The 27,383-nt window shown below is 48.5% G+C and overlaps 1 protein-coding gene across 3 annotated transcripts in view; it reads left to right on the top strand.

Moving 5' to 3' along the window:
• LOC120022830 (AT-rich interactive domain-containing protein 1A-like) overlaps window positions 1-16,481 on the top strand; it is an 84,784-nt gene extending 68,303 nt beyond the window's left edge. For 2 of the 3 annotated variants that reach the window (XM_038966850.1, XM_038966849.1), the window contains 11 exons: window positions 1,852-2,012; window positions 2,191-2,300; window positions 2,560-2,769; window positions 2,995-3,199; window positions 8,795-8,924; window positions 9,186-9,343; window positions 9,558-9,822; window positions 10,045-10,141; window positions 10,398-11,238; window positions 12,744-12,874; window positions 13,121-16,481. In XM_038966850.1, the coding sequence (XP_038822778.1) occupies window positions 1,852-2,012; window positions 2,191-2,300; window positions 2,560-2,769; window positions 2,995-3,199; window positions 8,795-8,924; window positions 9,186-9,343; window positions 9,558-9,822; window positions 10,045-10,141; window positions 10,398-11,238; window positions 12,744-12,874; window positions 13,121-14,998 (4,186 nt within the window). In that variant the 3' untranslated portion in view covers window positions 14,999-16,481. The remainder of the gene's footprint in view (window positions 1-1,851; window positions 2,013-2,190; window positions 2,301-2,559; window positions 2,770-2,994; window positions 3,200-8,794; window positions 8,925-9,185; window positions 9,344-9,557; window positions 9,823-10,044; window positions 10,142-10,397; window positions 11,239-12,743; window positions 12,875-13,120) is intronic. The other variant, XM_038966851.1, reaches the window with a different exon arrangement.
• The last annotated feature ends 10,902 nt before the right edge of the window (window positions 16,482-27,383 follow it).

Raw genomic sequence — 27,383 nt, 5'->3', positions numbered from 1 at the left:
TCACAGTCACGTAGCTTTCTGTTACCCTGGAGGTCCACCCGTCTGTGGTGTAGTGAGCAGTCACGTAGCTTTCTGTTACCCTGGAGGTCCACTCCTCTGTGGTGTAGTGAACAGTCACGTAGCTTTCTGTTACTCTGGAGGTCCACTCCTCTGTGGTGTAGTGAGCAGTCACGTAGCTTTCTGTTACCCTGGAGGTCCACTCCTCTGTGGTGTAGTGAACAGTCACGTAGCTTTCTGTTACCCTGGAGGTCCACTCCTCTGTGGTGTAGTGAACAGTCACGTAGCTTTCTGTTACCCTGGAGGTCCACTCCTCTGTGGTGTAGTGAACAGTCACGTAGCTTTCTGTTACCCTGGAGGTCCACTCCTCTGTGGTGTAGTGAACAGTCACGTAGCTTTCTGTTACCCTGGAGGTCCACTCCTCTGTGGTGTAGTGAGCAGTCACGTAGCTTTCTGTTACCCTGGAGGTCCACTCCTCTATGGTGTAGTGAACAGTCACGTAGCTTTCTGTTACCCTGGAGGTCCACTCCTCTATGGTGTAGTGAACAGTCACGTAGCTTTCTGTTACCCTGGAGGTCCACTCCTCTATGGTGTAGTGAACAGTCACGTAGCTTTCTGTTACCCTGGAGGTCCACTCCTCTGTGGTGTAGTGAACAGTCACGTAGCTTTCTGTTACCCTGGAGGTCCACTCCTCTGTGGTGTAGTGAACAGTCACGTAGCTTTCTGTTACCCTGGAGGTCCACCCGTCTGTGGTGTAGTGAACAGTCACGTAGCTTTCTGTTACCCTGGAGGTCCACTCCTCTGTGGTGTAGTGAACAGTCACGTAGCTTTCTGTTACCCTGGAGGTCCACTCCTCTGTGGTGTAGTGAGCAGTCACGTAGCTTTCTGTTACCCTGGAGACCCACTCCTCTGTGGTGTAGTGAACAGTCACGTAGCTTTCTGTTACCCTGGAGGTCCACCCGTCTGTGGTGTAGTGAACAGTCACGTAGCTTTCTGTTACCCTGGAGGTCCACCCGTCTGTGGTGTAGTGAACAGTCACGTAGCTTTCTGTTACCCTGGAGGTCCACCCGTCTGTGGTGTAGTGAACAGTCACGTAGCTTTCTGTTACCCTGGAGGTCCACTCCTCTGTGGTGTAGTGAACAGTCACGTAGCTTTCTGTTACCCTGGAGGTCCACTCCTCTGTGGTGTAGTGAACAGTCACGTAGCTTTCTGTTACCCTGGAGGTCCACCCATCTGTGGTGTAGTGAGCAGTCACGTAGCTTTCTGTTACCCTGGAGGTCCACCCGTCTGTAGTGAGGGCAATAGAGGGTGACTTGGATAATTCATTGACAATTTTGATATTTTCCTGTTCATAAAGATCTGGCATGATCTTCATACTGAAGTGGGGCGCGAGGGGATTTCCTAGCGTGGCTCAAGCACTTTCACCATATTTTTAAACCCTTTGTTTTCCACAACAGAGTACGGCCTCATGTCTGCAGTGATAAACATCCCAGTAGATTTGGTGATGGCTTCAGCCCGGTCTGATTCTGCAGCAAAGGGCTTAAATGCCGCGGTGAGAAGTTTGTCTCTTGGCTGAGTTGGCTCCCGTCACTGACACACCAGGGTGATGACGATTTAAATGTGTGGCCACGCTCTGTATTTCCATGATCATACGGATTTCTTGTGGCACAATGCCTACACACTGTAATGGTGTTGTCTTCCGTCATCATATTTGACAGGGAAGCCAAAATGCAATTGATTCGCGGTCCACATGCGTGCCGAACAGTGGGGGGTGATCCGTACGGTCCGTTACACCACTAATCGTAACCATTGTGAATGGTTTTATGTTGTCGTCTCCCCCTCCCACCTTTCCAGGCCTCCAGGTTACCCCCCCAATATGCCCCAGGGGATGATGGGAGCAGGGCCTCCGTATGGCCCTGGGCCGGGGGCCATCAACAGCATGCAAGGTATGATGAACCAGGGAGGACCCTACGGAGGAGGGCCGATGGGAGGGAACATGGCCAACAACACACCTGGTGAGTCTGGACAAGATATCCAGTCTGTGGTTGCGTCTGGACATTTTTTTAATCACCCAACTCAAGTGGACAAAAGATTGCTATTGGCATATCATCTGACGTGATATTTGATATTGTATAAAATTGTCAATGAATCGGATTGAAATGTTACCCCTCCGATTTGTTCTCCATCTGCCAGGCATGGCTCCTAGCCCTGAGTTTGGCATCGATGTCAAACTGAGCCCAGCACAGAAGATGAACAACAAGGTGGACGGCACGCCCAAACCTGAAACCAAGAAGGTAAAGAAGGTTTGTGGTCACTGACTTGTGGTACTGAATGATACAGTCAGAATGAGAGAGCTGCATGGTTGTGTTTGTGCATAGAAATAGAATCCCTAGAACGGCCAAAGCCCCTCTGACCGAACCTCATGGGTACACTCAATGTGGCTGACCTGGCATTGTGATTGGGACTCTACTTCTATGAGGTAGTGAGTGGAAGTAAGTTGAAGTCAATGGTGAATGTCAAGCCAAATCCTCACCTCTTCCTCCTCCCATTTCCCTCTTTCAGAAGTCAAACTCTTCGACGACGACCAATGAGAAGATAACTCGTCTGTATGAGCTGGGTCCGGAGCTGGAGAGGAGGACGTGGGTAGACCGGTACCTGGCGTTCGCTGAGGATAAGGCCATGGGCATGACCAACCTTCCCGCCGTGGGACGAAAACCTCTAGACCTCTTCAGACTTTACGTCTCGGTCAAAGAGATCGGAGGCCTCACACAGGTCAGTGGTTCCTGTGTTGTAGTATTTGTGTTTAGTGTGTGTATTTATCTCTCTGTTTTAGTACACCGACGTGTCATTATTTGCCTGATAATCTTGTGTTATTGTCATTTCATTTCTCTACAGCAGTGTAGAGTTGTTCTATGCCAGAACACGACATATTTAGCTAGTCTGGACTGTCTGGGAGCTGTGGTGTTGTAAGCTCTCCTCGTTGCTTCCGCCCACCAGGTGAACAAGAATAAGAAGTGGAGGGAGTTGTCCACCAACCTGAACGTGGGCACGTCCAGCAGCGCCGCCAGCTCCCTGAAGAAGCAGTACATCCAGTGTCTGTACGCCTTCGAGTGCAAGATCGAACGTGGCGAGGACCCGCCCCCGGATCTCTTCACTGACGCCAAAAAGACCACCCAGCCCAAGATCCAGCCCCCCAGCCCAGGTCAGTGTCTGTCTGTCACCCCCCCCCCCCCCCCCCCCCCCCCCTCCCAGCCCAGGTCACTGTCTGTCTGTCACCCCCCCCCAGCCCAGGTCAGTGTCTGTCTGTCTGTCAGCCCCCCAGCCCAGGTCACTGTCTGCCTGTCTGTCATCCCCCCCAGCCCAGGTCAGTGTCTGTCTGTCTGTCATCCCCCCCAGCCCAGGTCAGTGTCTGTCTGTCTGTCAGCCCCCCAGCCCAGGTCACTGTCTGTCTGTCTGTCATCCCCCCCAGATCAGTGTCTGTCTGTCATCCCCCCAGCCCAGGTCAGTGTTGTGTCTGTCTGTCTGTCTGTCAGCCCCCCCCCCAGCCCAGGTCAGTGTTGTGTCTGTCTGTCAGCCCCCAGGTCAGTGTTGTGTCTGTCTGTCTGTCAGCCTCCCAGCCCAGGTCAGTGTTGTGTCTGTCTGTCTGTCAGCCCCCCCAGCCCAGGTCAGTGTTGTGTCTGTCTGTCAGCCCCCCAGCCCAGGTCAGTGTTGTGTCTGTCTGTCTGTCTGTCAGCCCCCCCCCCAGCCCAGGTCAGTGTTGTGTCTGTCTGTCAGCCCCCAGGTCAGTGTTGTGTCTGTCTGTCTGTCAGCCTCCCAGCCCAGGTCAGTGTTGTGTCTGTCTGTCTGTCAGCCCCCCCAGCCCAGGTCAGTGTTGTGTCTGTCTGTCAGCCCCCCAGCCCAGGTCAGTGTTGTGTCTGTCTGTCTGTCAGCCTCCCAGCCCAGGTCAGTGTTGTGTCTGTCTGTCTGTCAGCCCCCCCAGCCCAGGTCAGTGTTGTGCCTGTCAGCCTCCCAGCCCAGGTCAGTGTTGTGTCTGTCTGTCAGCCTCCCAGCCCAGGTCAGTGTTGTGTCTGTCTGTCAGTCAGCCCCCCAGCCCAGGTCAGTGTTGTGTCTGTCTGTCTGTCTGTCAGCCTCCCAGCCCAGGTCAGTGTTGTGTCTATCTGTCTGTCTGTCAGCCTCCCAGCCCAGGTCAGTGTTCTGTCTGTCTGTCTGTGTGTCAGCCCCCCAGCCCAGATATGTGTGTCCTTAGTATTTGACTTTGTGTGTGTGTCTGTCTGTCAGCCCCCTAGTCCATGTCAGTTCCGGATTCTCAAACTAGTAGTTCACATCCCCTCCCATACCGACTCTGTTCAGTTTGAGTTATACATAGTCACGCTGATTTAAATGGAATGAGTGAAAGAGTGTTTGGTTTCTCCAGTCTCTTGAGGTTCTTGTGGTTACTGTGCTGTTTATCATATCCAGTGCATTCGGAAAGTATTCAGACCCCTTGACCTTTTCCACATTTTGTTACGTTACAGCCTTATTCTAAAATTGATTGTTTTAAAAATCCCCTCAATCTAAACACAATACCTCATAATGACAATAACAACAAAGTACAAAAAAACTATAAAAACAGCCTAAATGTTTACTTAATTTTTTATCACATTTACTTAAGTATTCAGACCCTTTACTCAGTACTTTGGTGAAGCACCTTTGGCAGCGATTACAGCCTCGAGTCTTCTTGGGTATGACGCTACAAGCTTGGCACACCTTTATTTGGAGAGTTTCTTCCATTCTTCTCTGCAGATCCTCTCAAGCTCTGTCAGGTTGGATGGGGAGCGTCGCTGCACAGCTATTTTCAGGTCTCTCCAGAGATATTAGATCAGGTTCATGTCTGGTCTCTGGCTGGGCTACTCAAAGACAATCAGACACTTGTCCCGAAGCCCCTCCTAGTTTTTCTTGGCTGTGTGCTTAGGGTCGTTATCCTGTTGGAAGGTGAACCTTCGCCCCAGTCTGAGGTTCTGAGCACTCTGGAGCAGGTTTTCATCAAATATCTCTCTGTACTTTGCTCCGTTCATCTTTCCCTCGATCCTGACTAGTCTCCAGTCTTTGCCACTGAAAAACATCCCCACAGCATGATGCTGCCACCAGTATGCTTCACCATAGGGAGGGTGCCAGGTTTCCTCCAGACGCTTGGCATTCAGGCCAAAGAGTTCAATCTTGGTTTCATCAGACCAGAGAATCTTGTTTCTCATTGTCTGAGAGTCCTTTAGGTGCCTTTTGGCAAATAACAAGCAGGTTGTCATGTGCCTTTTACTGAGGAGTGGCTTCCATCTGGCCACTCTACCGTAAAGGCCTGATTGGTGGAGTGCTGCAGAGATTGGAGAACCTTCCAGAAGGACAACCATCTCCACAGTGGAACTCTGGAGCTCTGTCAGAGTGACCATCGGGTTCTTGGTCACCTCTCTGACCAAGGCCCTTCTCCCCGATTGCTCAGTTTGGCTGGGCGGCCAGCGCTAGGAAGAGTCTTGGTGGCTCTTGGGGACCTTCAATGCTGCAGACATTTTTTCGTACCCGTCCCCAGATCTGTGCCTCGACACAATCCTGTCTCGGAGCTCTATGGACAATTCCTTTGACCTCATGGCTTGGTTTTTCCACTGGTGGACTCTTTTCCAGTTTTAGAAACATCAAGGATGATCAATAAAAACAAGATGCTCCTGAGCTCATTTACGAGTCTCACAGTAAAGGGTGTGTGTGTGTATTCATTCATTCTTATACATTTGCGTAACATTTTAAAAACCTGTTTTCGCTTTGTCATTATGGGGTATTGTGTGTAGAAAAGAATGTGTGATGAGGGGACAACAATTATTTAATCGGTTTTAGAATAAGGCTGTAACGTAACACAATGTGGCAAAAGGGGTCTGAATACATTCTGAATGCTCTGTAGATCACTCTTGTCCCTCCCCATATAACTGGGCCATAAACTCATTTTACTGTGTCCTATGAAGTGAAGTTAAAAGGCAAACTTAGAACATGGTTCGTCATCTCCTCTATAAATTACCGTTGTTTTGGCTGAGGATAAACAACCTGTAAATGATAGTGCCGCCAAGGTAGCAAGTCACAGGCTTGTGTGTGTGGTGTCCTCACAGTTTCATGATCATACCTGGGGGAATACTTCCTGGCATTTACCAAAGTGTGTGTGTGAAGACGAGGTGGGGAATCGACGTGTCCTTTAGCCTGGTGTGTGTTGGTCACTTAGGTGTGTGTCTTCTCCTGGATGCAACTTCCCTTTGCAGCCTCACATCACAAACACTCATTTTCTTCTAAACATACCGGTATGCTGAGGCCGTGCTGTGGTTGTCTATGAGACACAGACTGTGTTTGTTCCATGGTTCCTCATCGTCTAATGCTGGAGGTTAATGGGGATGTCCTCAGTGATCTGCTCCCCCCTGCATATCTCCTCAGGAGGGTGTTGTGTTCTCGCCCCAAACACGGTTGGTTCTGGAGAGGCTGGTCTTTGGTATCACTGTCAGCCTGGCAGACACACCATGAACACATGATGCCAGGTGCCAGGAGGCTGGAGGGTGGGGTGGGGAGAGGTTACGGGGGTGCAGGGAGTCAGTGCCAGGAGGCTGGAGGGTGGGGAGAGGTTACGGGGGTGCACGGAGTCAGTGCCAGGAGGCTGGAGGGGTGGGGTGGGGAGAGGTTACGGGGGTGCAGGGAGTCAGTGCCAGGAGGCTGGAGGGGGGGGGGGGGTGGACAGAGGTTACGGGGGTGCAGGGAGTCAGTGCCAGGAGGCTGGAGGGGTGGGGTGGGGAGAGGTTACGGGGGTGGAGGGAGTCAGTGCCAGGAGGCTGGAGGGGTGGGGTGGGGAGAGGTTACGGGGGTGCAGGGAGTCAGTGCCAGGAGGCTGGAGGGTGGGGTGGGGAGAGGTTACGGGGGTGCAGGGAGTCAGTGCCAGGAGGCTGGAGGGTGGGGTGGGGAGAGGTTACGGGGGTGCAGGGAGTCAGTGCCAGGAGGCTGGAGGGGTGGGGAGAGGTTACGGGGGTGCACGGAGTCAGTGCCAGGAGGCTGGAGGGGTGGGGAGAGGTTACGGGGGTGCACGGAGTCAGTGCCAGGAGGCTGGAGGGTGGGGTGGGGTGGGGAGAGGTTACGGGGGTGCACGGAGTCAGTGCCAGGAGGCTGGAGGGGTGGGGAGAGGTTACGGGGGTGCACGGAGTCAGTGCCAGGAGGCTGGAAGGTGGGGTGGGGAGAGGTTACGGGGGTGCACGGAGTCAGTGCCAGGAGGCTGGAGGGGTGGGGTGGGGAGAGGTTACGGGGGTGCAGGGAGTCAGTGCCAGGAGGCTGGAGGGTGGGGTGGGGAGAGGTTATGGTGGTTCAGGGAGTCAGTGCCAGGAGGCTGGAGGGGTGGGGTGGGGAGAGATTACGGGGGTGCAGGGAGTCAGTGCCAGGAGGCTGGAGGGGTGGGGAGAGGTTACAGGGGGGCAGGGAGTCAGTGCCAGGAGGGGTGGGGTGGGGAGAGGTTACGGGGGTGCAGGGAGTCAGTGCCAGGAGGGGTGGGGTGGGGAGAGGTTACGGGGGTGCAGGGAGTCAGTGCCAGGAGGCTGGAGGGGTGGGGAGAGGTTACAGGGGGGCAGGGAGTCAGTGCCAGGAGGGGTGGGGTGGGGAGAGGTTACGGGGGTGCACGGAGTCAGTGGGCTGGAGGGTGGGGTGGGGAGAGGTTTCGGGGGTGCAGGGAAGATCTCTCTGATGGGGAGTATGTCTGCTAACAGCCCCTCAATAGTAAGAAGACAGGAGGGGGGTCGTTTGTTGATTCCCTCCATTACTAGCTGCTGCTACTGCAGGGCCTAGTGTCTGGTTCCTGGCCCACGGCTTCACAGGCAACCCTCCCCCTCCCTGGAGCTTTGTGCTGAGACAGAAAATGATGAATGGGAAAAGAGGTTGTGTGTGTAAAGTCACACGCTTTTTTTTTTTTCCCTCCCTGGCCTGCTGTCTTTTTCTCCTTTCCTGAGATTCCCCCCTTTCACCCTCCTCCTCCTCCTCCTCCTCCTCCTCCCACTCTCCTCAGCTGTAGTAGAGGGAAGTCCCTGCCCCGGGGGAGGGAGGCAGGCAGATTGATGTTTGCACTGCAATGTGTGAGAAGTGAGAAAATGTGAATAACTGTGACCTGTCAATGACCGTGTGTGTGTGTGTGTGTGTGTGTGTGTGTGTGTGTGTGTGTGTGTGTGTGTGTGTGTGTGTGTGTGTGTGTGTGTGTGTGTGTGTGTGTGTGTGTGTTAATGAATGAAACACATGACTCATCCGACAGGCATGCTAATAGTGAGAAGGCATGAGCCGGGCAAAAGCCGAGAGTCACTCCATACAACACACACACTGGGCCATGTGGTGATCTGACAGCCTATACAGCAGTGTTTCCTGGTGACTTTGTGATGCCAGCAGCAAGGCATGCTGAGATGTGTTGAAGTATTCAGCATCGCTGTGTGTGTGTGGATGCCCAAAGCATGCTCTGTGTAGCATGGGAATGAGTTAATGGGATTTGAGCTAGCCAACAGCAGCATGGGAGGGAGAGATCCGGTGTAGTCTCTTAACACAGCTGAAGTGGTCTCTCTTTCTCTCACTGAGTCTCTTCTATAACACAGCTGAAGTGGTCTCTCTTTCTCTCACTGAGTCTCTTCTATAACACAGCTGAAGTGGTCTCTCTTTCTCTCACTGAGTCTCTTCTATAACACAGCTGAAGCTGTGCATGGGCATTCAGTGGGATTCAGCCCTATGACGTGTGTGTGTCTAAAATGTGCGCATCTCGACCGTGTGTGTGTTGCAGCTGGGTCTGGATCTCTGCAGGGCCCCCAGACCCCCCAGTCCACCAGTAGTTCCATGGCGGAGGGGGGAGACTTGAAGCCCCCCACCCCAGCCTCCACCCCTCACAGCCAGATGCCCCCTATGCCCGTCAGGTACCCATGACACACACTCAACTACTGTCTGAAAACATCCTCTCGCTCTACTACACCTGACAACAATCTCCTTCCCCTCCATTCAAGGGGAACCAAACTAACAACACGATTGATCATGTTATTTAGCTGGTTTGTTTTTTGGGGTAATTAACTCTGTTTTTCTCTCTTTCTAAATGTCTCTCCCTCCCTCTCTCCCTCCCTTCCTCCCAGTCTCCCTCCCTCTCTCCCTCCTTTCCTCCCTCTCTCCCCTCCTCCCTGTAGGCTGCAGGATCCGTTTGCAGACGGGGGTGACCCAGCGTTTGCCAGACGGAACTCCATGACCCCCAACAGCTACCAGCCTGGGATGGGTGGTCCGGAGATGATGGGTCACATGGGGCCCTACGAATCCAACAAGGACCCCTTTGGTGGCATGAGGAAAGGTGAGCAATAGGTCTAACTTGCTTTTAGAGATGTTATTTGGAAATAAGGAAAATTATACAACAATACTGTATGAAGACTCTGAGTATGTTGTATATTGTGGTGCTAGCAACACCAAGACTGATGGTTGTGCTGGGTTCTAACCATCTGCTAAGTGGCCTAGACAGACTAGTCCCATACAATATTGAGACACTGTTCAACCCTAACTCTCTGCAGCTGGAGAGCAATTCATGACTCCAGGGCCGGGTCCTAACAGTGGTATGGAGGGGCAGTTCAACAGAGGCCCCCCAGGGCCCATGGGCCCCAACATGCAGATGGGTCCGAGACAACAGTACCCCTACGGACCTGGATATGACAGGAGACAGGAGCCAGGGATGGGTCCTGACGGCAGTATGGGTCCTGGGGCCCCCCAGCCCAACCTGATGCCTTCAGGGGCCGACTCGGGGATGTACTCCCCTAGCCGACCCCCACCGCAGCAACGGTCAGTACCTCAAACGGGGCTAAGTCACGTACAGGATCTTATACATGTTAAATACGCTACTATCTTTTCTCAAGAAGGCTTTGATGTTGGTGTGAGCTTATGTTATCCAGTCAAGCATTTGCTTTTTATGATTTCGTGTTTTCTGTGTAGTTTATTTTAGTTAAGTTCTGCTGCATTTCATTTGCCAAAGTGTTAATTTGTTAACCTTGTATGTTGTTTCAGTCATGATTCCTATGGTAATCAATATCCTGGTCAAGGAGCGCCACCTGGTGGCCCCTACCCCAATCAGCAGCCAGGAATGTTTCCACAGCAACAACCCGTAAGAGCATTTTGTCCACTGCTCTGTTTGTGTACCCATATCTGCTTCAGAAGCCTTGTAAATGTTCACTTGCATTTAGCGGTATAACTTACTCAGTGAAATGAATGTGGGATGTTGTATTGATAGGATATGAATGTAAAAAATGCATATAATAACGTACTGAAATGTATTGAATCCATAATCAATATGTATGTGCTGGATATATCATCCACTGGTTTGATATTGAGATGCTAACAATGTGTCTGTGTGTCTTCAGAACTACAAGCGTCCTCCAGTGGATGGGGGCTACGGTCCCCCAGCGAAGCGTCATGAGGGGGATGGGATGTACAATGTCCCCTTCAGCGGTCAGCAGCAGCCAGGGCCCCAGCCCTCCGGGGGCCCCCAGGGCCAACAAGACATGTACAATCAGTACAACGCAGGCTACCCCGGCTCTGACCGCCGACCACCTGGCCCCCAGGGCCAGTTCCCTTTCCCCTTCGGCCGAGACCGGGGGCCCTCCAGCGGGGGCCCCAACTCCCAGTCCCCCATGCCTCCCCAAATGATGGGCAGCCCTATGCAGGCAGCCTCTGACGGCCCCCAGGGCCCCATGTGGCAGGGACGCAACGAGATGGGCTACCCCAACTACCCCAACCGCCAGGGGCCTCCAGGACCTGGCCAGGGCCCCCCCCAGGGCTACCACGGCATGAACCGCTCTGAGGAGATGATGCCAGGGGCTGACCAGCGGATGAACCATGAGGGCCAGTGGCCTGGACACCCCAGCCAGAGACAGTCCCCCTACGGGCCGGGGGGCTCGGGCCCCCCCATGTCCAGACCCCTGCAATCCAACTATCAGAGCTCCCAGAACCATATTTCCCAGGTGTCCAGCTCCGCCCCCATGCCCCGCCCCATGGAGAGCCGGACGTCCCCCTCCAAGTCGCCCTACGTGCACTCAGGCATCAAGATGCAGAAGGCGGGGCCCCCCGTGCCCGCGTCCCACATAGGCCAGGCCCCCGTGCAGCCCCCCCTAATCAGGCGGGACATAGCCTTCCCCCCAGGGTCGGTGGAGGCCTCCCAACCCATCCTCAAACCCCGAGTACGACTCACCATGAAAGACATCGGTATGAAAGGGTTGACTGATTTGTTTTCACCCAACACTTGCCATTTTAAGGATATTCAATGTTTAGCAGTCACTTACACTGTTTCTTAAAAAACAAACAATTATTTAATAATAGTTATTATACTCCTAAACAATGTTCCCTCAAATTTCTGGGGCACTGAGCAAATTTGAGGTATTATGAGAGGAAACTTGAACGTTGTGAGGATTTTGGGCAACTTCCAGGGCGCGTTTACAGTGAACACTGAGGCTGCACCCTTACAGTTGTATACAGTAGCCAATAGGCTGTAGCCTTACAGTTGTAGACAGTAGCCAATAGGCTGTAGCCTTACAGTTGTAGACAGTAGCCAATAGGCTGTAGCCTTACAGTTGTAGACAGTAGCCAATAGGCTGTAGCCTTACAGTTGTAGACAGTAGCCAATAGGCTGTACCCTTACAGTTTTAGACAGTAGCCAATAGGCTGTAGCCTTACAGTTGTATACAGTAGCCAATAGGCTGTAGCCTTACAGTTGTATACAGTAGCCAATAGGCTGTAGCCTTACAGTTTTAGACAGTAGCCAATAGGCTGTGGCTGTTTGAGCATAATGTAGGCCTACCAACAAAACCAATGGACTAAATCCCATAATATTTTCACATGGTAATAGCTTTTAATTTCTATCATATAGACTACAGTAGCCTATATGTGATGTTCAATGCAGGCCTACATCACATGAGACTTTTAAAAACATTTTTACATTATGAAGGGCTTGATATTCATATTTTTTTTACTTGGTCTGTAACACCACGGGCCAAATAGATGACTGAGAATTGCATTGTATTGTGTTTTATGATGCAAGAAACCACTTTACAAAATACAATGAATTATTATTACCATACATAGAATTGAACAATGTAGGCTATCCTTCTGCCTATTGTCTTATTTGCATATTCAAGCCTGTCTCAAAATACAACACTGCCTCTTTAATTAAGACATAAACTTTATACCTGAATCACTATTCAATGACAGCTTGAAATGTAGCCTACACATTTTGTGCTCATGTAGTAAGCAGTAAGTAACTCTCCATTGCTGATCTATACTAATAACTCGCTAACTAGCAAAAAATATCAACAAATATTCTGATCTGAAATATAAAAAGTGCATTCATTCAGTGATTGAAAAACCCCTCGTGGGCTTCCCACCCGAATTCTACTTTGTTGCACTCTGGCTCTGTCTACAACAAAATCACAGACTCAATCTTGCGAAGTTCGATTTGTTTTGTTTTGTTGCATTGAAAAGGGACTGATATAATGTTGATTCGATCACAGAAAAAAAGTATCTATATAGTGCAAACTAATGGGGCGAACTCGGTGAAGTTCAATCTCTTGCGCCTTTGAGGGGCCTGGCATTTCTTCTGCGCGGCAGCTCAGAGGGAACATTGCTCCTCAACGTGTCATTTTCAAGGTATGTAATTGTAATGAAGTAGTACCATCATCCTGTATCAGTCAGTGCTGTATTTTCTGTTTCCTCAGGCACCCCAGAGGCCTGGAGAGTGATGATGTCACTGAAGTCAGGCTTACTAGCAGAGAGCACGTGGGCCTTGGACACCATTAATATCCTACTCTACGATGACAACAGCATTTCTACTTTCAACCTCTGCCAGGTGAGTTCCAACAGGCGTTAGATTGATGAAACACCCATAATACATTTAAAAATATTACATTATGAAGTCTGTATCTTACAGTAATCTTCTCTAAGAAGCTTCAAAATGTCAATATGTATTGTCTGACATTATCCTCTGTTCATATTCCTAGGTTGTCTTGATCACATCTCTGTATAAAGAATTCATGCGTGATTCATTTGACATTGATGTGGATGTCTAACTCCATCCTGTCCTGTCTCCTCTCAGCTGCCTGGGTTCCTGGAGCTGGTAGTGGAGTATTTCAGACGCTGCCTCATCGAGATCTTCTGCATTCTAAAGGAGTATGAGGTGGGAGACCCTGGCCAGCGGACGCTCATCGACCCGCATGCTGCCGACGAAGACTGCTCTGACGAAGAGCTTCCAGAGCAGGAGGACATGGAGGAGGAAGAGGACGAAGAGGAGGAGGACGAGAGGAAGAGCAACGCAGACACCACCTCGTCGCAGCAGGTCCAGGTGAAAAAGGAGGAGGAAGAGGAGAAATCCACGACTGAGAAGTCGACAGCGGAAAAGGAGAAGGAGAGGGAAGGAGGGGAGTCTTCTTCCACCTCCTCGGCCCCCCAGAACCTCAGCCTCCTACAGGAGAAACCCAAACAGGCCAGTAAGTTCGACAAGCTGCCCATCAAGATGGTGCGTAAGAAAGATCCCTTCCCTGGGGGCCGTTCCAGTAAGCTAGGCCGGCGGCAGAGCTTTGACAGCGGACTAATCCACTGGAGCATCGGCGGGGGGGACACCACGGAACACATCCAGACTCACTTCGAGAGCCGGTCCGACCTCCATAAGCAGCGGAAGCGGGTGCTGCCATCAGCCACCGAGAGTAGAAAGGTCGCCATGCCCGCGACGGTGTCAGAGGAACCAGAGAAGACTACTAAGCCTGGCAAGGAAGAGCAGACCACCTCCCCTGCAGAGAAGACCTCCACCCCAACCACGCCCGCCCCGGTCACCGCCACCATCGACGACGTCCTGTCGGCCCGGCCGGGCTCTGTGACGGAGGAGGCGGTGCGAGGAGCAGCCGAGGAGCAGAAGGAGAACAGGGGGAAGTTCCTGTTCTCCATCCGTCAGGCGCAGCAGAGCCGACGCAACGTCACCATCCTGGAGGACGAGCCTCACAGCAAGGACGAGACCCCGCTGAGCACGCTGTCGGACTGGCAGGATGCCCTGGCCCGCCGCTGTGTCTGCGTCTCCAACATCGTCCGCTCGCTGTCTTTCATCCCCGGCAACGACCTGGAGATGTCCAAACACCCGGGGCTGCTGCTGCTGCTGGGCCGTCTGGTTCTGCTCCACCACCGTCACCCAGAGAGGAAACAGGCCCCCGTCACCTACGAGAAGGAGGAGGACGAGGACGAGAGGGTGAGCTGTGAGAGGGACGAGTGGTGGTGGGACTGTCTGGAGGTCCTCAGGGAGAACTGCCTGGTCACTCTGGCTAACATCTCCGGCCAGTTGGACTTGTCCATCTACCCAGAGAGCATCTGTTTGCCCCTGCTGGACGGCCTGCTTCATTGGGCTGTTTGTCCTTCGGCCGAGGCCCTGGACCCTTTCCCCATGCTGGGGCCCCATGGGGCCCTATCCCCCCAGAGACTGGTGCTGGAGACCCTCAGCAAGCTGAGCATCCAGGACAACAACGTGGACCTTATCCTGGCCACGCCGCCGTTCAGCCGGCTGGAGAAGCTGTACGGGACGCTGGTGCGCCTGGTTGGGGAGAGGAAGGTGGCTGTCTGCAGGGAGATGTCTGTGGTCTTACTGGCCAACCTGGCCCAGGGAGACAGCATGGCGGCCAGGGCCATCGCCGTGCAGAAGGCCAGCGTAGGTAACCTCCTGGGCTTCCTGGAGGACAGTCTAGCAGCCACGCAGTACCAGCAGAGCCAGAGTTCCATGATGCACCTACAGGGGGCGCACTTTGAGCCCACTAGCGTGGACATGATGCGGCGAGCGGCCCGCGCCCTGCATGCCATGGCTAAGGTGGAGGAGAACCACTCAGAGTTCACCCTGTATGAGTCCCGCCTACTGGACATCTCTGTCTCACCACTCATGAACTCTCTGGTGTCCCATGTGATCTGTGACGTACTCTTTCTGATTGGCCAGTCATGACAGCAGTGGGGGCTTCAGCTTCGCTTTCTCTTTCTGTTACCCCGCCCCGCCCCCCCCCCCCCCCCCCCCCCCCCCCTTTTCTTTTTGTGTGTGTCTGTTGAGTGTGAGTGGAAGAGAGAACTAAGAGCAAAACTGACTGTCCTTTTTTTAATTTATGCAAAATCACCTCGGATTCCACTGTCTACCCTTTCTACCCCCTGGTTCTCACTAAAGGACGGATTTACTGAAGTAGCGGTGGAGTTAAACATTCTGGAACACGGAAACCGACGTGATAAGACGGATTAGATGGGACCCTGGGATGGATGGAGGGTCGGGAAGGAGGGAGGGATGGAGCTGCCCTGCGGCAAACAACTTTTTTAATGAAAATATAGAAGAAAGCATAACTGTAACCAAAATTGCTGTCTCGTTTCTAGTGAGTTTTGGGGTATATACCCAGGTTCTCCTCCCTTGGGTTTGGCAGGGGGGTGAGCAAGGCGGGCATGGATGGGGAAAACCTGTTTTTAGTTCATGTACGGTGAAACAGACTCCTGGACTGGTTTGGTATACTGCTGTAACTTGCTATATACTCAGCCCTACACGGCCCAGGTTATCAGCTGTGAACAGACAGACACGTCTTCAATGGGGAGGCCTGTGCAGTAGATTGTAGGACTTTTTTTCTGTACTGTACACCTTAAAAACAACTGTAAACATACTGTAATAACACTGAGATACGCTGGCTTGGCAGCAAACTGTAGTTTTTCAAAATGATTTTAGTTAAATGTTGAACTGAGAGAGATGACAAAAGGCTTTCCCCCCAAAGTATCGTGAACCTTACAACACCCCGACCTCTTCTCTGTCCCTCGATTGTATGACTTGACCCTTATAAAAGAAGTCACCTCTTAGGACTGCTCCTCTGCTCTAGAGGCAGTCCCGACTGCAGTGTATATATGATGTTGTACATTACACCTCTCTCCCTTTCTCTCAAACCCTTCTGTTGCACTTCACCATTTTTAATCTTCGATGAATTAAGGTTACACTCGAGTGAAATTTCGCCATGGGATTACCTAACCTTTTGACCCCTCACCCCCGACCCCACCCGCCTGTCTCTCGCTACAGGGACTCCGCTGCTGTGACTCCCTCGCAATGCCCCCCCCCCCCCCCCCAAACACACACACACACCCCTGCGACACACACAGATGAAGTTTAAATTTGTCTCCGGTACCCCTGAGTCTAACATGACTGAAACCATGTCTGCTACGGTTCCATTTCAGCTCCTACATCAACAACAAAGCAAGACCCCTGATGAAGAAATAAACCGTTTGAGTTTTGTTTTTCCAGTGATATGGATTCTGCATATTTGTATTTCAGACGATGTAGCTGAAGACTTGATGTAAATTCCAATTTTTTTCCCTTTTTTGGCTTAATGAATATAATTTCTTCAGTATGAAATCTTTATACTATATGTTCCATGTGTTAAGAATAAATGTACATTAAATCTTCGTAAGACGTTTGATGGATTTATTTATTATGGGCTTTTGAACGCGTCTGTTATTTGTGGACCTGCAGTCATACACCAAGGGTGTATTCACAAGGAACCAAACCGACGCAAACGGGCTGAACCCAGGCAGGAACTAGCTGAACTGAAACACTCGTTTTGGTTGCTAAATGTTTTGCTACAGTGTGCCACACATCTTTTGGATGTAGTCAAGTCGATACATATATTCTTATAATGCAACTGATTTCTACTACATGTATAGGACATATTCTCCTAGAGGTGGCTGACAGTGTTATGATATTGAGCATACAACTGTACATACAGTAAGTGTTATTTGCCTTCAACTCGAAGGCTTTGTTAGCTACCTCAAATCTGGGCCATTCAGGTTTGAGTACCATAGAGCATGCATTGCTTAAATGTCGATTCAGCGAAATTATTTTGCCACAAGCAGCACCGGAGATATTGGGCTCGTTTTTGAGCAAGATGAAAGTTGAGTAGTGAAGTCGAGGGAGGTGCATCTGTGACAGCCGGAAGTAGGACACTCCTGGTTTTTCCAACAGCAGGACAGTGCAACATGGCAGTGTTGCCATTGTTTAAAAGTTCTTTATAATGTTGAAATAAACATGTTTCCACATATCACACAGAGCCTCAAGTGTCATGTTCGTTTGTACACTGAACAAAAATATAAATGCAACATGTAAAGTGTTGGTCCCATGTTTCATGAGCTGAAATAAACGATTCCAGAAATGTTCCATACGCACAAAAAGCTTATTAAGCTCAAGTTTTAAGCACCAATTTGTTTACATCCCTGTTAGTGAGCATTTCTCCTTTGCCAAGATAATCCATCCATATCAAGAAGCTGATTAAACGGCATGATAATTACATAGGTGCAGTTTGTGCTTGGGATAATATAAGAACGCTCTAAAATGTGCAGTTTTGTCACAGCACAATGTCACAGATGTCTCAAATTGAGGGAGCATGCAATTGACATGCTGACTGCAGGAACGTCCACCAGAGCTGTTGCCAGAGTATTGAATGTTCATGATTCTACCATAAGCCGCCTCAAGTTGTTTTAGAGAATTTGGCAGTACGTCCAAACGGCCTCACAACCGCAGACCAGAAATGCTCAGGCAGGTGCGGGCAGTGATCGGTTGAAGAGCATGCATTTAGTTTTACTTGCATTTAAGAGCAGTTGGAGGCCACGGAAGGAGAGTTGTATGGCATTGAAGCTCGTCAGGAGGTTTGTTAACACAGTGTCCAAAGAAGGGCCAGAAGTATACAGAATGATGTCGTCTGCGTAGAGGTGGATCAGAGAATCACCAGCAGCAAGAGCGACATCGTTGATATACACAGAGAAAAGAGTCGGCCCGAGAATTGAACCCTGTGGCACCCCCATAGAGACTGCCACAGCTCCGATTTGACACACTGAACTCTATCAGAGAAGTAGTTGGTGAACCAGGCGAGGCAATCATTTGAGAAACCAAGGCTGTTGATTCTGCCGATAAGAATGCGGTGATTGACAGTCGAAAGCCTTGGCCAGGTCGATTAATACGGCTGCACAGTATTGTCTTTTGTCGATGGCGGTTATGATATCGTTTAGGACCTTGAGTGTGGCTGAGGAGCACCCATGACCAGCTCTGAAACCAGATTGCATAGCGGAGAAGGTACGGTGGGATTCTAAATGGTCGGTGATCTGTTTGTTAACTTGGCTTTCGAAGACTTTAGAAAGGCAGGGTAGGATAGATATAGGTCTGTAGCAGTTTGGGTCTAGAGTGTCTCCCCCTTTCAAGAGGGGGATGACCGCGGCAGCTTTCCAATCTTTTGGGATCTCAGACGATACGAAAGAGAGGTTGAACAGGCTAGTAATAGGGGTTGCAACAATTGCAGCGGATAATTTTAGAAAGAGAGGGTCCAGATTGTCTAGCCCAGCTGATTTGTAGGGGTCCAGATTTTGCAGCTCTTTCAGAACATCCACAATCTGGATTTGGGTGAAGGAGAAATGGGGAAGGCTTGGGCGAGTTGCTGTGGGGGGTGCAGGGCTGTTGACCGGGGTAGGGGTAGCCAGGTGGAAAGCATGGCCAGCCATAGAAAAATGCTTATTGAAATTCTCAATCATCATGGATTTATCGGTGGTGACAGTGTTTCCTAGCTTCAGTGCAGTGGCCAGCTGGGAGGAGGTGCTCTTATTCTCCATGGACTTTACAGTGTCCCAGAACTTTTTGGAGTTTGTGCTACAGGATGCACAAGGGCTATATCTGTTCCTGGTTCTACATTTTTTGAATGGGGCATGCTTATTTAAGATGGTGAGGAAAGCACTTTTAAAGAATAACCAGGCATCCTCTACTGACGGAATGAGGTCAATATCTTTCCAGGATACCCGGGCCAGGTCGATTAGAAAGGCCTGCTCGCTGAAGTGTTTTAGGGAGCGTTTGACTGTGATGAGGGGTGGTCGTTTGACCGCGGACCCATTACGGACGAGGGCAATGAGGCAGTGATCGCTGAGATCCTGGTTGAAGACAGCAGAGTTGTATTTAGAGGGCAGGTTGGTCAGGATGATATCTATGAGGGTGCCCGAGTTTACGGATTTGGGGTTGTACCTGGTAGGTTCCATGATGATTTGGGAGAGATTGAGGGCATCTAGCTTACATTGTAGGACGGCCGGGGTGTTAAGCATATCCCAGTTTAGGTCACCTAACAGTACAAACTCAGAAGATAAATGGGGGGCAAGTCATTCACATATGGTGTCCAGGTCCCAGCTGGGGGCTGAGGGGGGTCTGTAACAAGCGGCAACAGTGAGAAACTTATTTCTGGAAAGGTGGATTTTTAAAAGTAGAAGCTCGAACTGTTTGGGCACAGACCTGGATAGTATGACAGAACTCTGCAGACTATCTCTGCGGTAGATTGCAACTCCACCCCCTTTGGCAGTTCTATCTTGGCGGAAAATGACCTTGCAGACAATGTTTCACTTTTGAAATTCGATCTTGCTCTTTTACAGAGAATGCTGTGCACAAACGAGACATCAACTTTTCTGATCCAGGAGAAATAATGCAACAATATTATTATAATGGATATAGCCAATTAATTGTAAATAAAACATCTATGAAAACAGACGAAAATTGAGCGTTTGCTGCCCTTCCAGCTGTAGAGTTTGTAGCTTCAGTTGGCTAAGTGAGAAGACGTTAGCTTGCTGCATAGCAACCATTTTTGTTAGGCACAGCAACCAATGTTTTTGCAGGGTGTAAGTATTTTGGGTTTTGTCCTCAAATGGAAGGATTAAATAGTTACATTTACTTATCAAAATAACTAGAAGAATGCATTATTACAGGCACCACAAGAATTTGTAAAGTAAGTGACAGTGCAGCGTTTGTGATTGGACAGTGAGCATTCTAGGCGTTGTTCTTGACGGTTTCACACAGGCTATTTTGGCTCCATGTTTCTGGGAGCAGGGCAGAGCTTAATTTGAGCCGGATTCTGACGGAACATCCGGTACCTCTCGCGGCATTATAAATGAATTGTTTCCCTGTTCGCACTGTAGACATTCTAATAAAAGCGCGATCAGCGTTAAATCAAGTTGCCACCTCGTTATTTCTCCCGTTCCCCAGAAAGACATTGATGTAAAAGCATGGTGATCTGTGTAAGCATCCTATCCTGCCACACTGATTCCAGACCTGCTCTCTTATTTGTACATAGAGGTTATGGGGAGGGCCGGTGGGGTAAGTAACTGATCTTGACACAGGTCTTGATAGTGTTGGTCAGCTAGTGAAGAGCCTAGACTAGTCGTCTCCCTACTGAATTTGAATCGAGGCAAAGCCAAATAAAAATGGATAAGAAAAGGCAATCGACTATGATGACATTTTTCAAGTCCAAAAATCCAGAGAAAGATGGTGAATCGAACCCAGAACGAGCCAGAGAACTGTCAGTGCCGGAGGAGAGGAGTGAGGGGCAAATGTTCTTGATGGGGATGCCTTAATTAGAAGCGCTGCTAATCCTGCCAGTTCAACATCACCACCGGCACCTCCACTAGCTAGTAGGCCTACTAGCGAGTCAGACTCAACCGGAGAGGAGACAGGGAGCTCGGAGCAGGTGCAATTTGCAGTTCAAGAACCAGCAAACGTATAATCCCTGGTTTGTCATGCAGAGTAAATAAATTGGCCTATACAACATGCAAAAGGGTAGGGAGTTTGGGTCTAGAAACGACAGGAGGGATTCAGCTAGCAAAAGAGTAGGTGGGTTGTACAGTGAATTAACATCCTTTGCCTCAGACGTAAAAAAAAAAAAAAAAAACATCAAAGAGCCCTCCTTGAAGATGAGGCTAAAGAGGACACCCAGGTTATAGTTAACCCTCAAAATGAAAAAATAGACACTACAGCCAGAGTCTTCAGAACAGCACATGGCTTTGAGCAAGGCATTGACTCTCAGGAGTTGAATGGACATGACATGAGGAGAGTCATTGTAGGAGGTTTTGAAAACTAAGGTAGGACTTTCCTTTACAAACTAGTTTTGTACTGTGAAGGTAATCTGAACATGTGCTTCATATTATCACATAGTCAGGAGGCCTATATACTTGTAAGCCCCGCAGCTATACTCAAGTGTAGGCATACTGCAGTGGCGCCTAAAACGCTTTGAATTAATCAGCACCTTGGAGAGTGCTGTCCGTTTCACCACAATAGACAGCAGGCTACTTGACTGTTTACTCTGTCTGCTGCGCTGCCACGTTGTGTTTGACACTTTTTTCTCAATGTGTTCCGGTACCTCAGAGCCCCCCGGATTCAAATTAAGCACTGGAGCAGTGCCTGCTAGCCCACTTTAGTGTGAACAATCGCTTAGCCCCGGGATAAAAAGCGCTTAGCCCTGGGCTAACGGGCAGTGTGAACGCTGCTAACGAGAGTAGTAATTGTACACGCTGCTGTCAACGTGAAAACCAGTACATTATTATGCACTAGGGAAATAGCTAGCTAGTTGTTTAGCATGTAACACCCTCTAGCGATCATTTGGTGGCAATGCCGCTCAGATCGCACAACAACAACAGCACGGCCGTGTTCAAGAGGGGTCAAAACCTATATCATGGGTAGATTGTGACTAACTGACAGATGTGCAAGTAATAACGAGTAGTTATTCATGATGCAAGGTTCTTTGTAGATCAGTTTTGTCGGCAGACGCCTGTGGGAAGATTTTTATATGACAGCCTGTCGGCTGCTATGTCCATCGAGCCCAGCCAGTTCTACTATGACGTCATATTTCAGGTTTATGGCGTACCAGGTGATGATGCGGGTTCTAGAATTGCAACTCAGATTCGTGTACTGTCTGTTCATTTTATACCCTAACATTTTTTAATTTCATAGAATAACGACACTGGAAATGATTCAGTTTTCTTCATCAGAATGAGGATTTGAATTTGATCAGTATGGAACACATGGTATGTAGGCTATTTTCTATAAAGACAGTTATATTTCAGTTGCTATAGCTATTTATTCAATATTCAACTGCTTTTTTGTTACTTTCTGATTTCTAATTAGGTCAGATGAGACCATGGCATTTGTACAGTGTCTTTAGTTTCATCCATAAAAGTAGTTTGAGTTTGGATGTACAGTAGCCTATTAGGCCCACATTTCAAATGAAACCCCAGTAAAGAAAAACATCGTCTTCATGGTCAGCTGCCTTCTTATCCTATATGCTACATTATGGATTGAGTGGTTTGGTATCCACTACAGGGTGCTGGTAAGCAGACCACCCCTCACCCTCTGGACCTGCCCATCCGAGGAAAGATCCCTGTTGTTTCTGGGGTGTCCAATGTCTACCACACAACCCGGCTCTGTGAGAGGGTAAGCAGCACTAAGCGCTACTGTTAGCACCACTAAGCATCAGGGTAAGCAGCACTATATTGTTAAAATAACTTTGAAAATTGTAAAGGGATCAAGCTATCATTTCCTGTGCATCTGCATGTTTTACAACCAATGCTCCGACTCATGAAATAGCCTACTATGATTGATGAGATCGCTCCAATTCCACTTGACTGGGAGAAAGGTCAGAGAAACTTATCATGTCATCATTTCAGTTGTTCCAGCCGAAGAGTGACTTTGACCTGACGGACCCCAACGGCTACCTGTTGAGCTCTGGGTACAGCAGCCTCCATGACCCCAACCTCAGGAAGTACCTCCACCGCAAAGACATCCACCAACGCCTCCTTAACCTGGGCTTCATCACCAAGGATGAGAAAGTTAGTGAGCTTTCAGCCTTTTACAATAAGCCCTGTTGATTCCTTTTATGAACTGTATCATAATGTTTGGTGTGATTGGAAGAGTTTTGGCGCACTTGGATAGTACTGACACCACAATATAACAGCCCTCAGGAAAAATAAAGTAATCCTAAATAGAAGTTCTTACCCTTAGACCCATCCATGTCTCTACCATGTACACTACCAGTCAAAAGTTTGGACACACCTACTCATTCAAGGGGTTTTCTTTATTTGTACTATTTTCTACGTTGTAGAATAATAGCGAAGACATAAAAACTATGAAATAACACATATGGAATCATGTAGTAACCAAAAAGTGTTAAACAAATCAAAATACATTTTTTATTTTTCAAAGTAGCCACCCTTTGCCTTGACAGCTTTGCCCACTCTTAGAATTCAAACCAGATGGGATGGCGTATCGCTGCAGAATGCTGTGGTAGCCATGCTGGTTAAGTGTGCTTTGAATTCTAAATAAATCACAGACAGTGTCACCAGAAAAGCACCATCACACCTCCTCCTCCATGCTTCATGGTGGGAACCACACATGCAGATATCATCTGTTCACCTACTCTGTGTCTCACAAAAACACGGCGGTTGGAACCAAAATTCTCAAATTTGGACTCATCACATCAAAGGACAGATTTCCACCAGTATAATGTCCATTGCTCTTGTTTCTTGCCCAAGAAAGCCTCTTCTTCTTATTGGTGTCCTTTAGTAGTGTTTTCTTTGCAGCAATTCGACCATGAAGGCCTGATTCACGCCTGGTCCTCTGAACAGTTGATGTTGAGATCTGTCTGTTACTTGAACTCTGTGAACCATTTATTTGGGCTGCAATTTCAGGTGACTACCTCATGAAGCTGGTTGAGAGAATGCCAAGAGTGTGCAAAGCTGTCATCAAGGCTACTTTGAAGAATCTCAAATATTATATTTTGACTTGTTTAACACTTTTTTGGTTACTACATGATTCTATATGTGTTATTTCATAGTTTTGATGTCTTCACTATTATTCTACAATGTGTAAAATAGTAAAAATAAAGAAAAACCCTGGAATGAGTTTGTGTGTCCAAACTTTTGACTGGTACTGTATGTAGTCTAATTCTATGGTCTCGACACCCTATTTCCCATTCTTCAGATTATCTGTTCAGTCAAAGAGTTGAACCGCTATAGAGATCACCTGGCGGATGTGGAGTTGGACTGGGGTCGGAGATTCAGGACAGAACAGGTGAGTCTGGGCGAGTTCAGATTTCAGATACCAGGGCTTTGAGAGGGAGAGAGAGCGAGAGAAAGAGACATTCTAGCCATGTCGTCATCAACTGCAATTTCAGTGACATGATCCTTCCCTCCCCGGTTTTAGAAAGAATTGTTGCACAAGTTATATGTTTACATGTTATTCTCTGTAATTCCAGAAAGAGTCTGTGCGTAAGTTCCTGACCCTCCAGCAGCAGGGTCAGATCCCTGAACACGTGACTCTATCCGATGTCACAGAGTGGTTACTGCACAGGGGAAGGAGCCTCTTTAGCAAGAGACAGCAGTCCAACAGGGCCAGGTGAGACAGAGAGGGCACAGACAGGTTGGCTGACAGGCTAGTAAGGGACCTGGGAAAGGGCTAGTGTTACTGTATAGACACAAAACATGAAAGATGCCGGCATAGTACCTGATGAGAATAATATGAGTAAGATTAAGAAATTAAGTGCAAAACAAGTATGGTATGTGTGTCTTACAACACCAGAAAAGTAGCAAGGAAAAATGCCCCATGGAGGTTCTCTATATTGATTTGTTATGGGAGCTATGGTGAATGTGGCTGCACATGGAGAAAAACACTTACTTACACGGTGCTTTGATGTCTGAAAACCCCTTTAGAAGGTTCCCTTCCAGGTATGGGCTGGAGGAGGACTGTTATCTTGCTAGACTGTCCAGTATTGCTATGGGGGGCAACATGGTAGATCTAGACTGCTGCCCTAGCCTCACCTGCAGGTCGGAACTGGTAAGACATCAAATCAAACATGAGGGCTACTGTTATTAGGCCAACTAGAATGGCTGGGGGAAAAAATGGCATTCAAATATAGCCACAACATCAGTAATGAAAGCAATACATAAAAGTGAATATACATCTCTATATTCCACTGAACAGGTGAAATAAAGTTCTGATATACTGTAGTATTTTGTAACATAAAAGTCAAAATAACTTTTGGTACATTTATATTCAGTCACTGACTTGAGAACCCTCTCTCCTTGGTCTTAGTTGTGGAATGCTAAGGGCCGTGCATTGCTGCAGGAGGTCAGCAAGGAGGTGAAGAGAGAGATGAGGCTGGAGCAACGATGGGTCACAAACCAACAGGAAAAAGAGAAAATGGTATGGCTTTGGATTTTAATTTTATGTTTCAACTCTCCTTAGTCGTGGTCACACTACACTTACTAGTTCAAACGGCAGGTTAAGGATAGCCCTGGTCTTAGTCGTGGTCACACTACACTTACTAGTTCAAACGGCAGGTTAAGGATAGCCCTGGTCTTAGTCGTGGTCACACTACACTTACTAGTTCAAACGGCAGGTTAAGGATAGCCCTGGTCTTAGTCGTGGTCACACTACACTTACTAGTTCAAACGGCAGGTTAAGGATAGCCCTGGTCTTAGTCGTGGTCACACTACACTTACTAGTTCAAACGGCAGGTTAAGGATAGCCCTGGTCTTAGTCGTGGTCACACTACACTTACTAGTTCAAACGGCAGGTTAAGGATAGCCCTGGTCTTAGTCGTGGTCACACTACACTTACTAGTTCAAACGGCAGGTTAAGGATAGCCCTGGTCTTAGTCGTGGTCACACTACACTTACTAGTTCAAACGGCAGGTTAAGGATAGCCCTGGTCTAAGAGCACGCAGTGGGAAAAGCAAGTGTGTTTTGTTGCAAAAAGCATCAATGACTTCACCAACAGAAACAAAATACATGGATCGCAACTTAAAATGATATTGTTTTGATCACTTGCTCCTAGAAACGAGAGAGACAACAGAAGAGACGTCTCAAAGGCCAGAAGAAAGAGAGGCATTCTCCAACCAAGGCAGATTCACAAGACAACCCAGAGAGCATGGACAACATCCTGATATCAGTATCAAATCCTGACAACAACCAATGTGAGACTTTCCTACTGATGTTTGCTCTGAACAGACAAGTCCTGAAGTATGGCGCAGTACATACGCTGTTTGTAAAGGAATTAGCCAGTAAGAGATGCTTTGATGTTTAGTCTTTGTTTTTATCCCTCATCAGTCGACCCCTCTGATCATCAATCCTTACCTTCTCCAGTGGAACAGAAATGTGACCTAACGAGAGTAAGAATCTTAATTTATAACTTATAGTGGAAGTGATTTATTTCTGATCCAAACTAGGGCACTACGTAGTGAATAGGCTGTCATTTGTATGTGTTTGTATGTGGTTAACATCTTACTTATGAAAAGTTGTATTTGTGTTTATAGAAACTCTCGGCTCTGTGTCAAAACATGGTCGAAGCAGTGAATCAGAAGTCCATCATCTCTGCCCACAACCTCTGTAAGTAGAAGGCAAGGATTCCTCTCATCTTTCAGTTTAAAATATTTTAGGATTTAGTAAATCAGCATTACTATGAAACGCCACACTGAGATTCAGAGTTGCAACTTTGGTTTTTCGAAGTGGGGCGGACATCTTTTCTTTATCCGGTCGGATAAACACTCCAAACAGCCTACCCGACCGCTCGGAGGCGTCCGCATGGTCCTAAAGCACCCGCTGCCACGTTTTGTATCACATTCCAATGATAAAACTTGGGGGGCCATTTGTTTATAACATGACAGTTTATCTATAACAGTATTTTAACTGTATCTTCAATATAGAGTGAAAACAATCATCATCATTTCTTGCCTTAGGTAACTTTTAACTTACTCATTCTATACTTTATGTGTATGGTATAAAGAGTGTTTTGTTCATGTCTTGTAGGTGCTGAGGGCCCAGGGCTGGTTGACTCTGTCTCCTCCACCTTGGTGACCTGTAGCAGTCTGATTGGACAAGCTGGCTCCCTTCAGTCCATCACCCAGCAACTGTCTGAAATGTAAGTCTGCACTTTCAAACATTTGTAAATATTTGCTTTTGTATGTATGGAATGTGCTGTATAGATATTCCGCAGTTGATTAATTGACATGTATGGTCCAGTGAGTTTTATCTGTAAAAGCTGTGGTTCAGTCCATGTTTTCCCATTTCTTCTTTTGTTCACTATAAATGGGAAGGCTATGTAGAGTGTTGTTGCAGTGAATTTGTATATGTTTCCCACCGCAGAGAACAGAGGCTACTGAAGGAGCATTTTAAAGGAACTGTGAGTTTTGATTTCTATTCATTCTGCCACATGCATTATTAGTCACTTGTTAAGTCAAGTAAACGAGAACATCTAGGTATCAATATGAAATATAACTGTCATTCACGTCTACTGGAAATACAGTCTGAATGTGACATGGGTCCAGTCCGAACGAAGTTTGAATGGATCTTGTGCATTGATTGTTCATGCCATGCTCTCCACATAGATCACCACTGAGGACCTACACACCATCATACACAGTGTGGTGGTGACCGTAGTGGAGGAGGTCAACGGGATCCTCATCCCAGCCATCATGGCCTTCGAGTATGAGCGCCTAACAGGCTCCGTCAGCTCCAGTGACATACCC

The sequence above is a fragment of the Salvelinus namaycush genome, chromosome 27 (assembly GCF_016432855.1).
Source record: "Salvelinus namaycush isolate Seneca chromosome 27, SaNama_1.0, whole genome shotgun sequence".
NCBI classification, from domain to species: Eukaryota; Metazoa; Chordata; class Actinopteri; order Salmoniformes; family Salmonidae; genus Salvelinus; species Salvelinus namaycush.
This window is presented reverse-complemented; position numbering and strand designations above follow the sequence as displayed.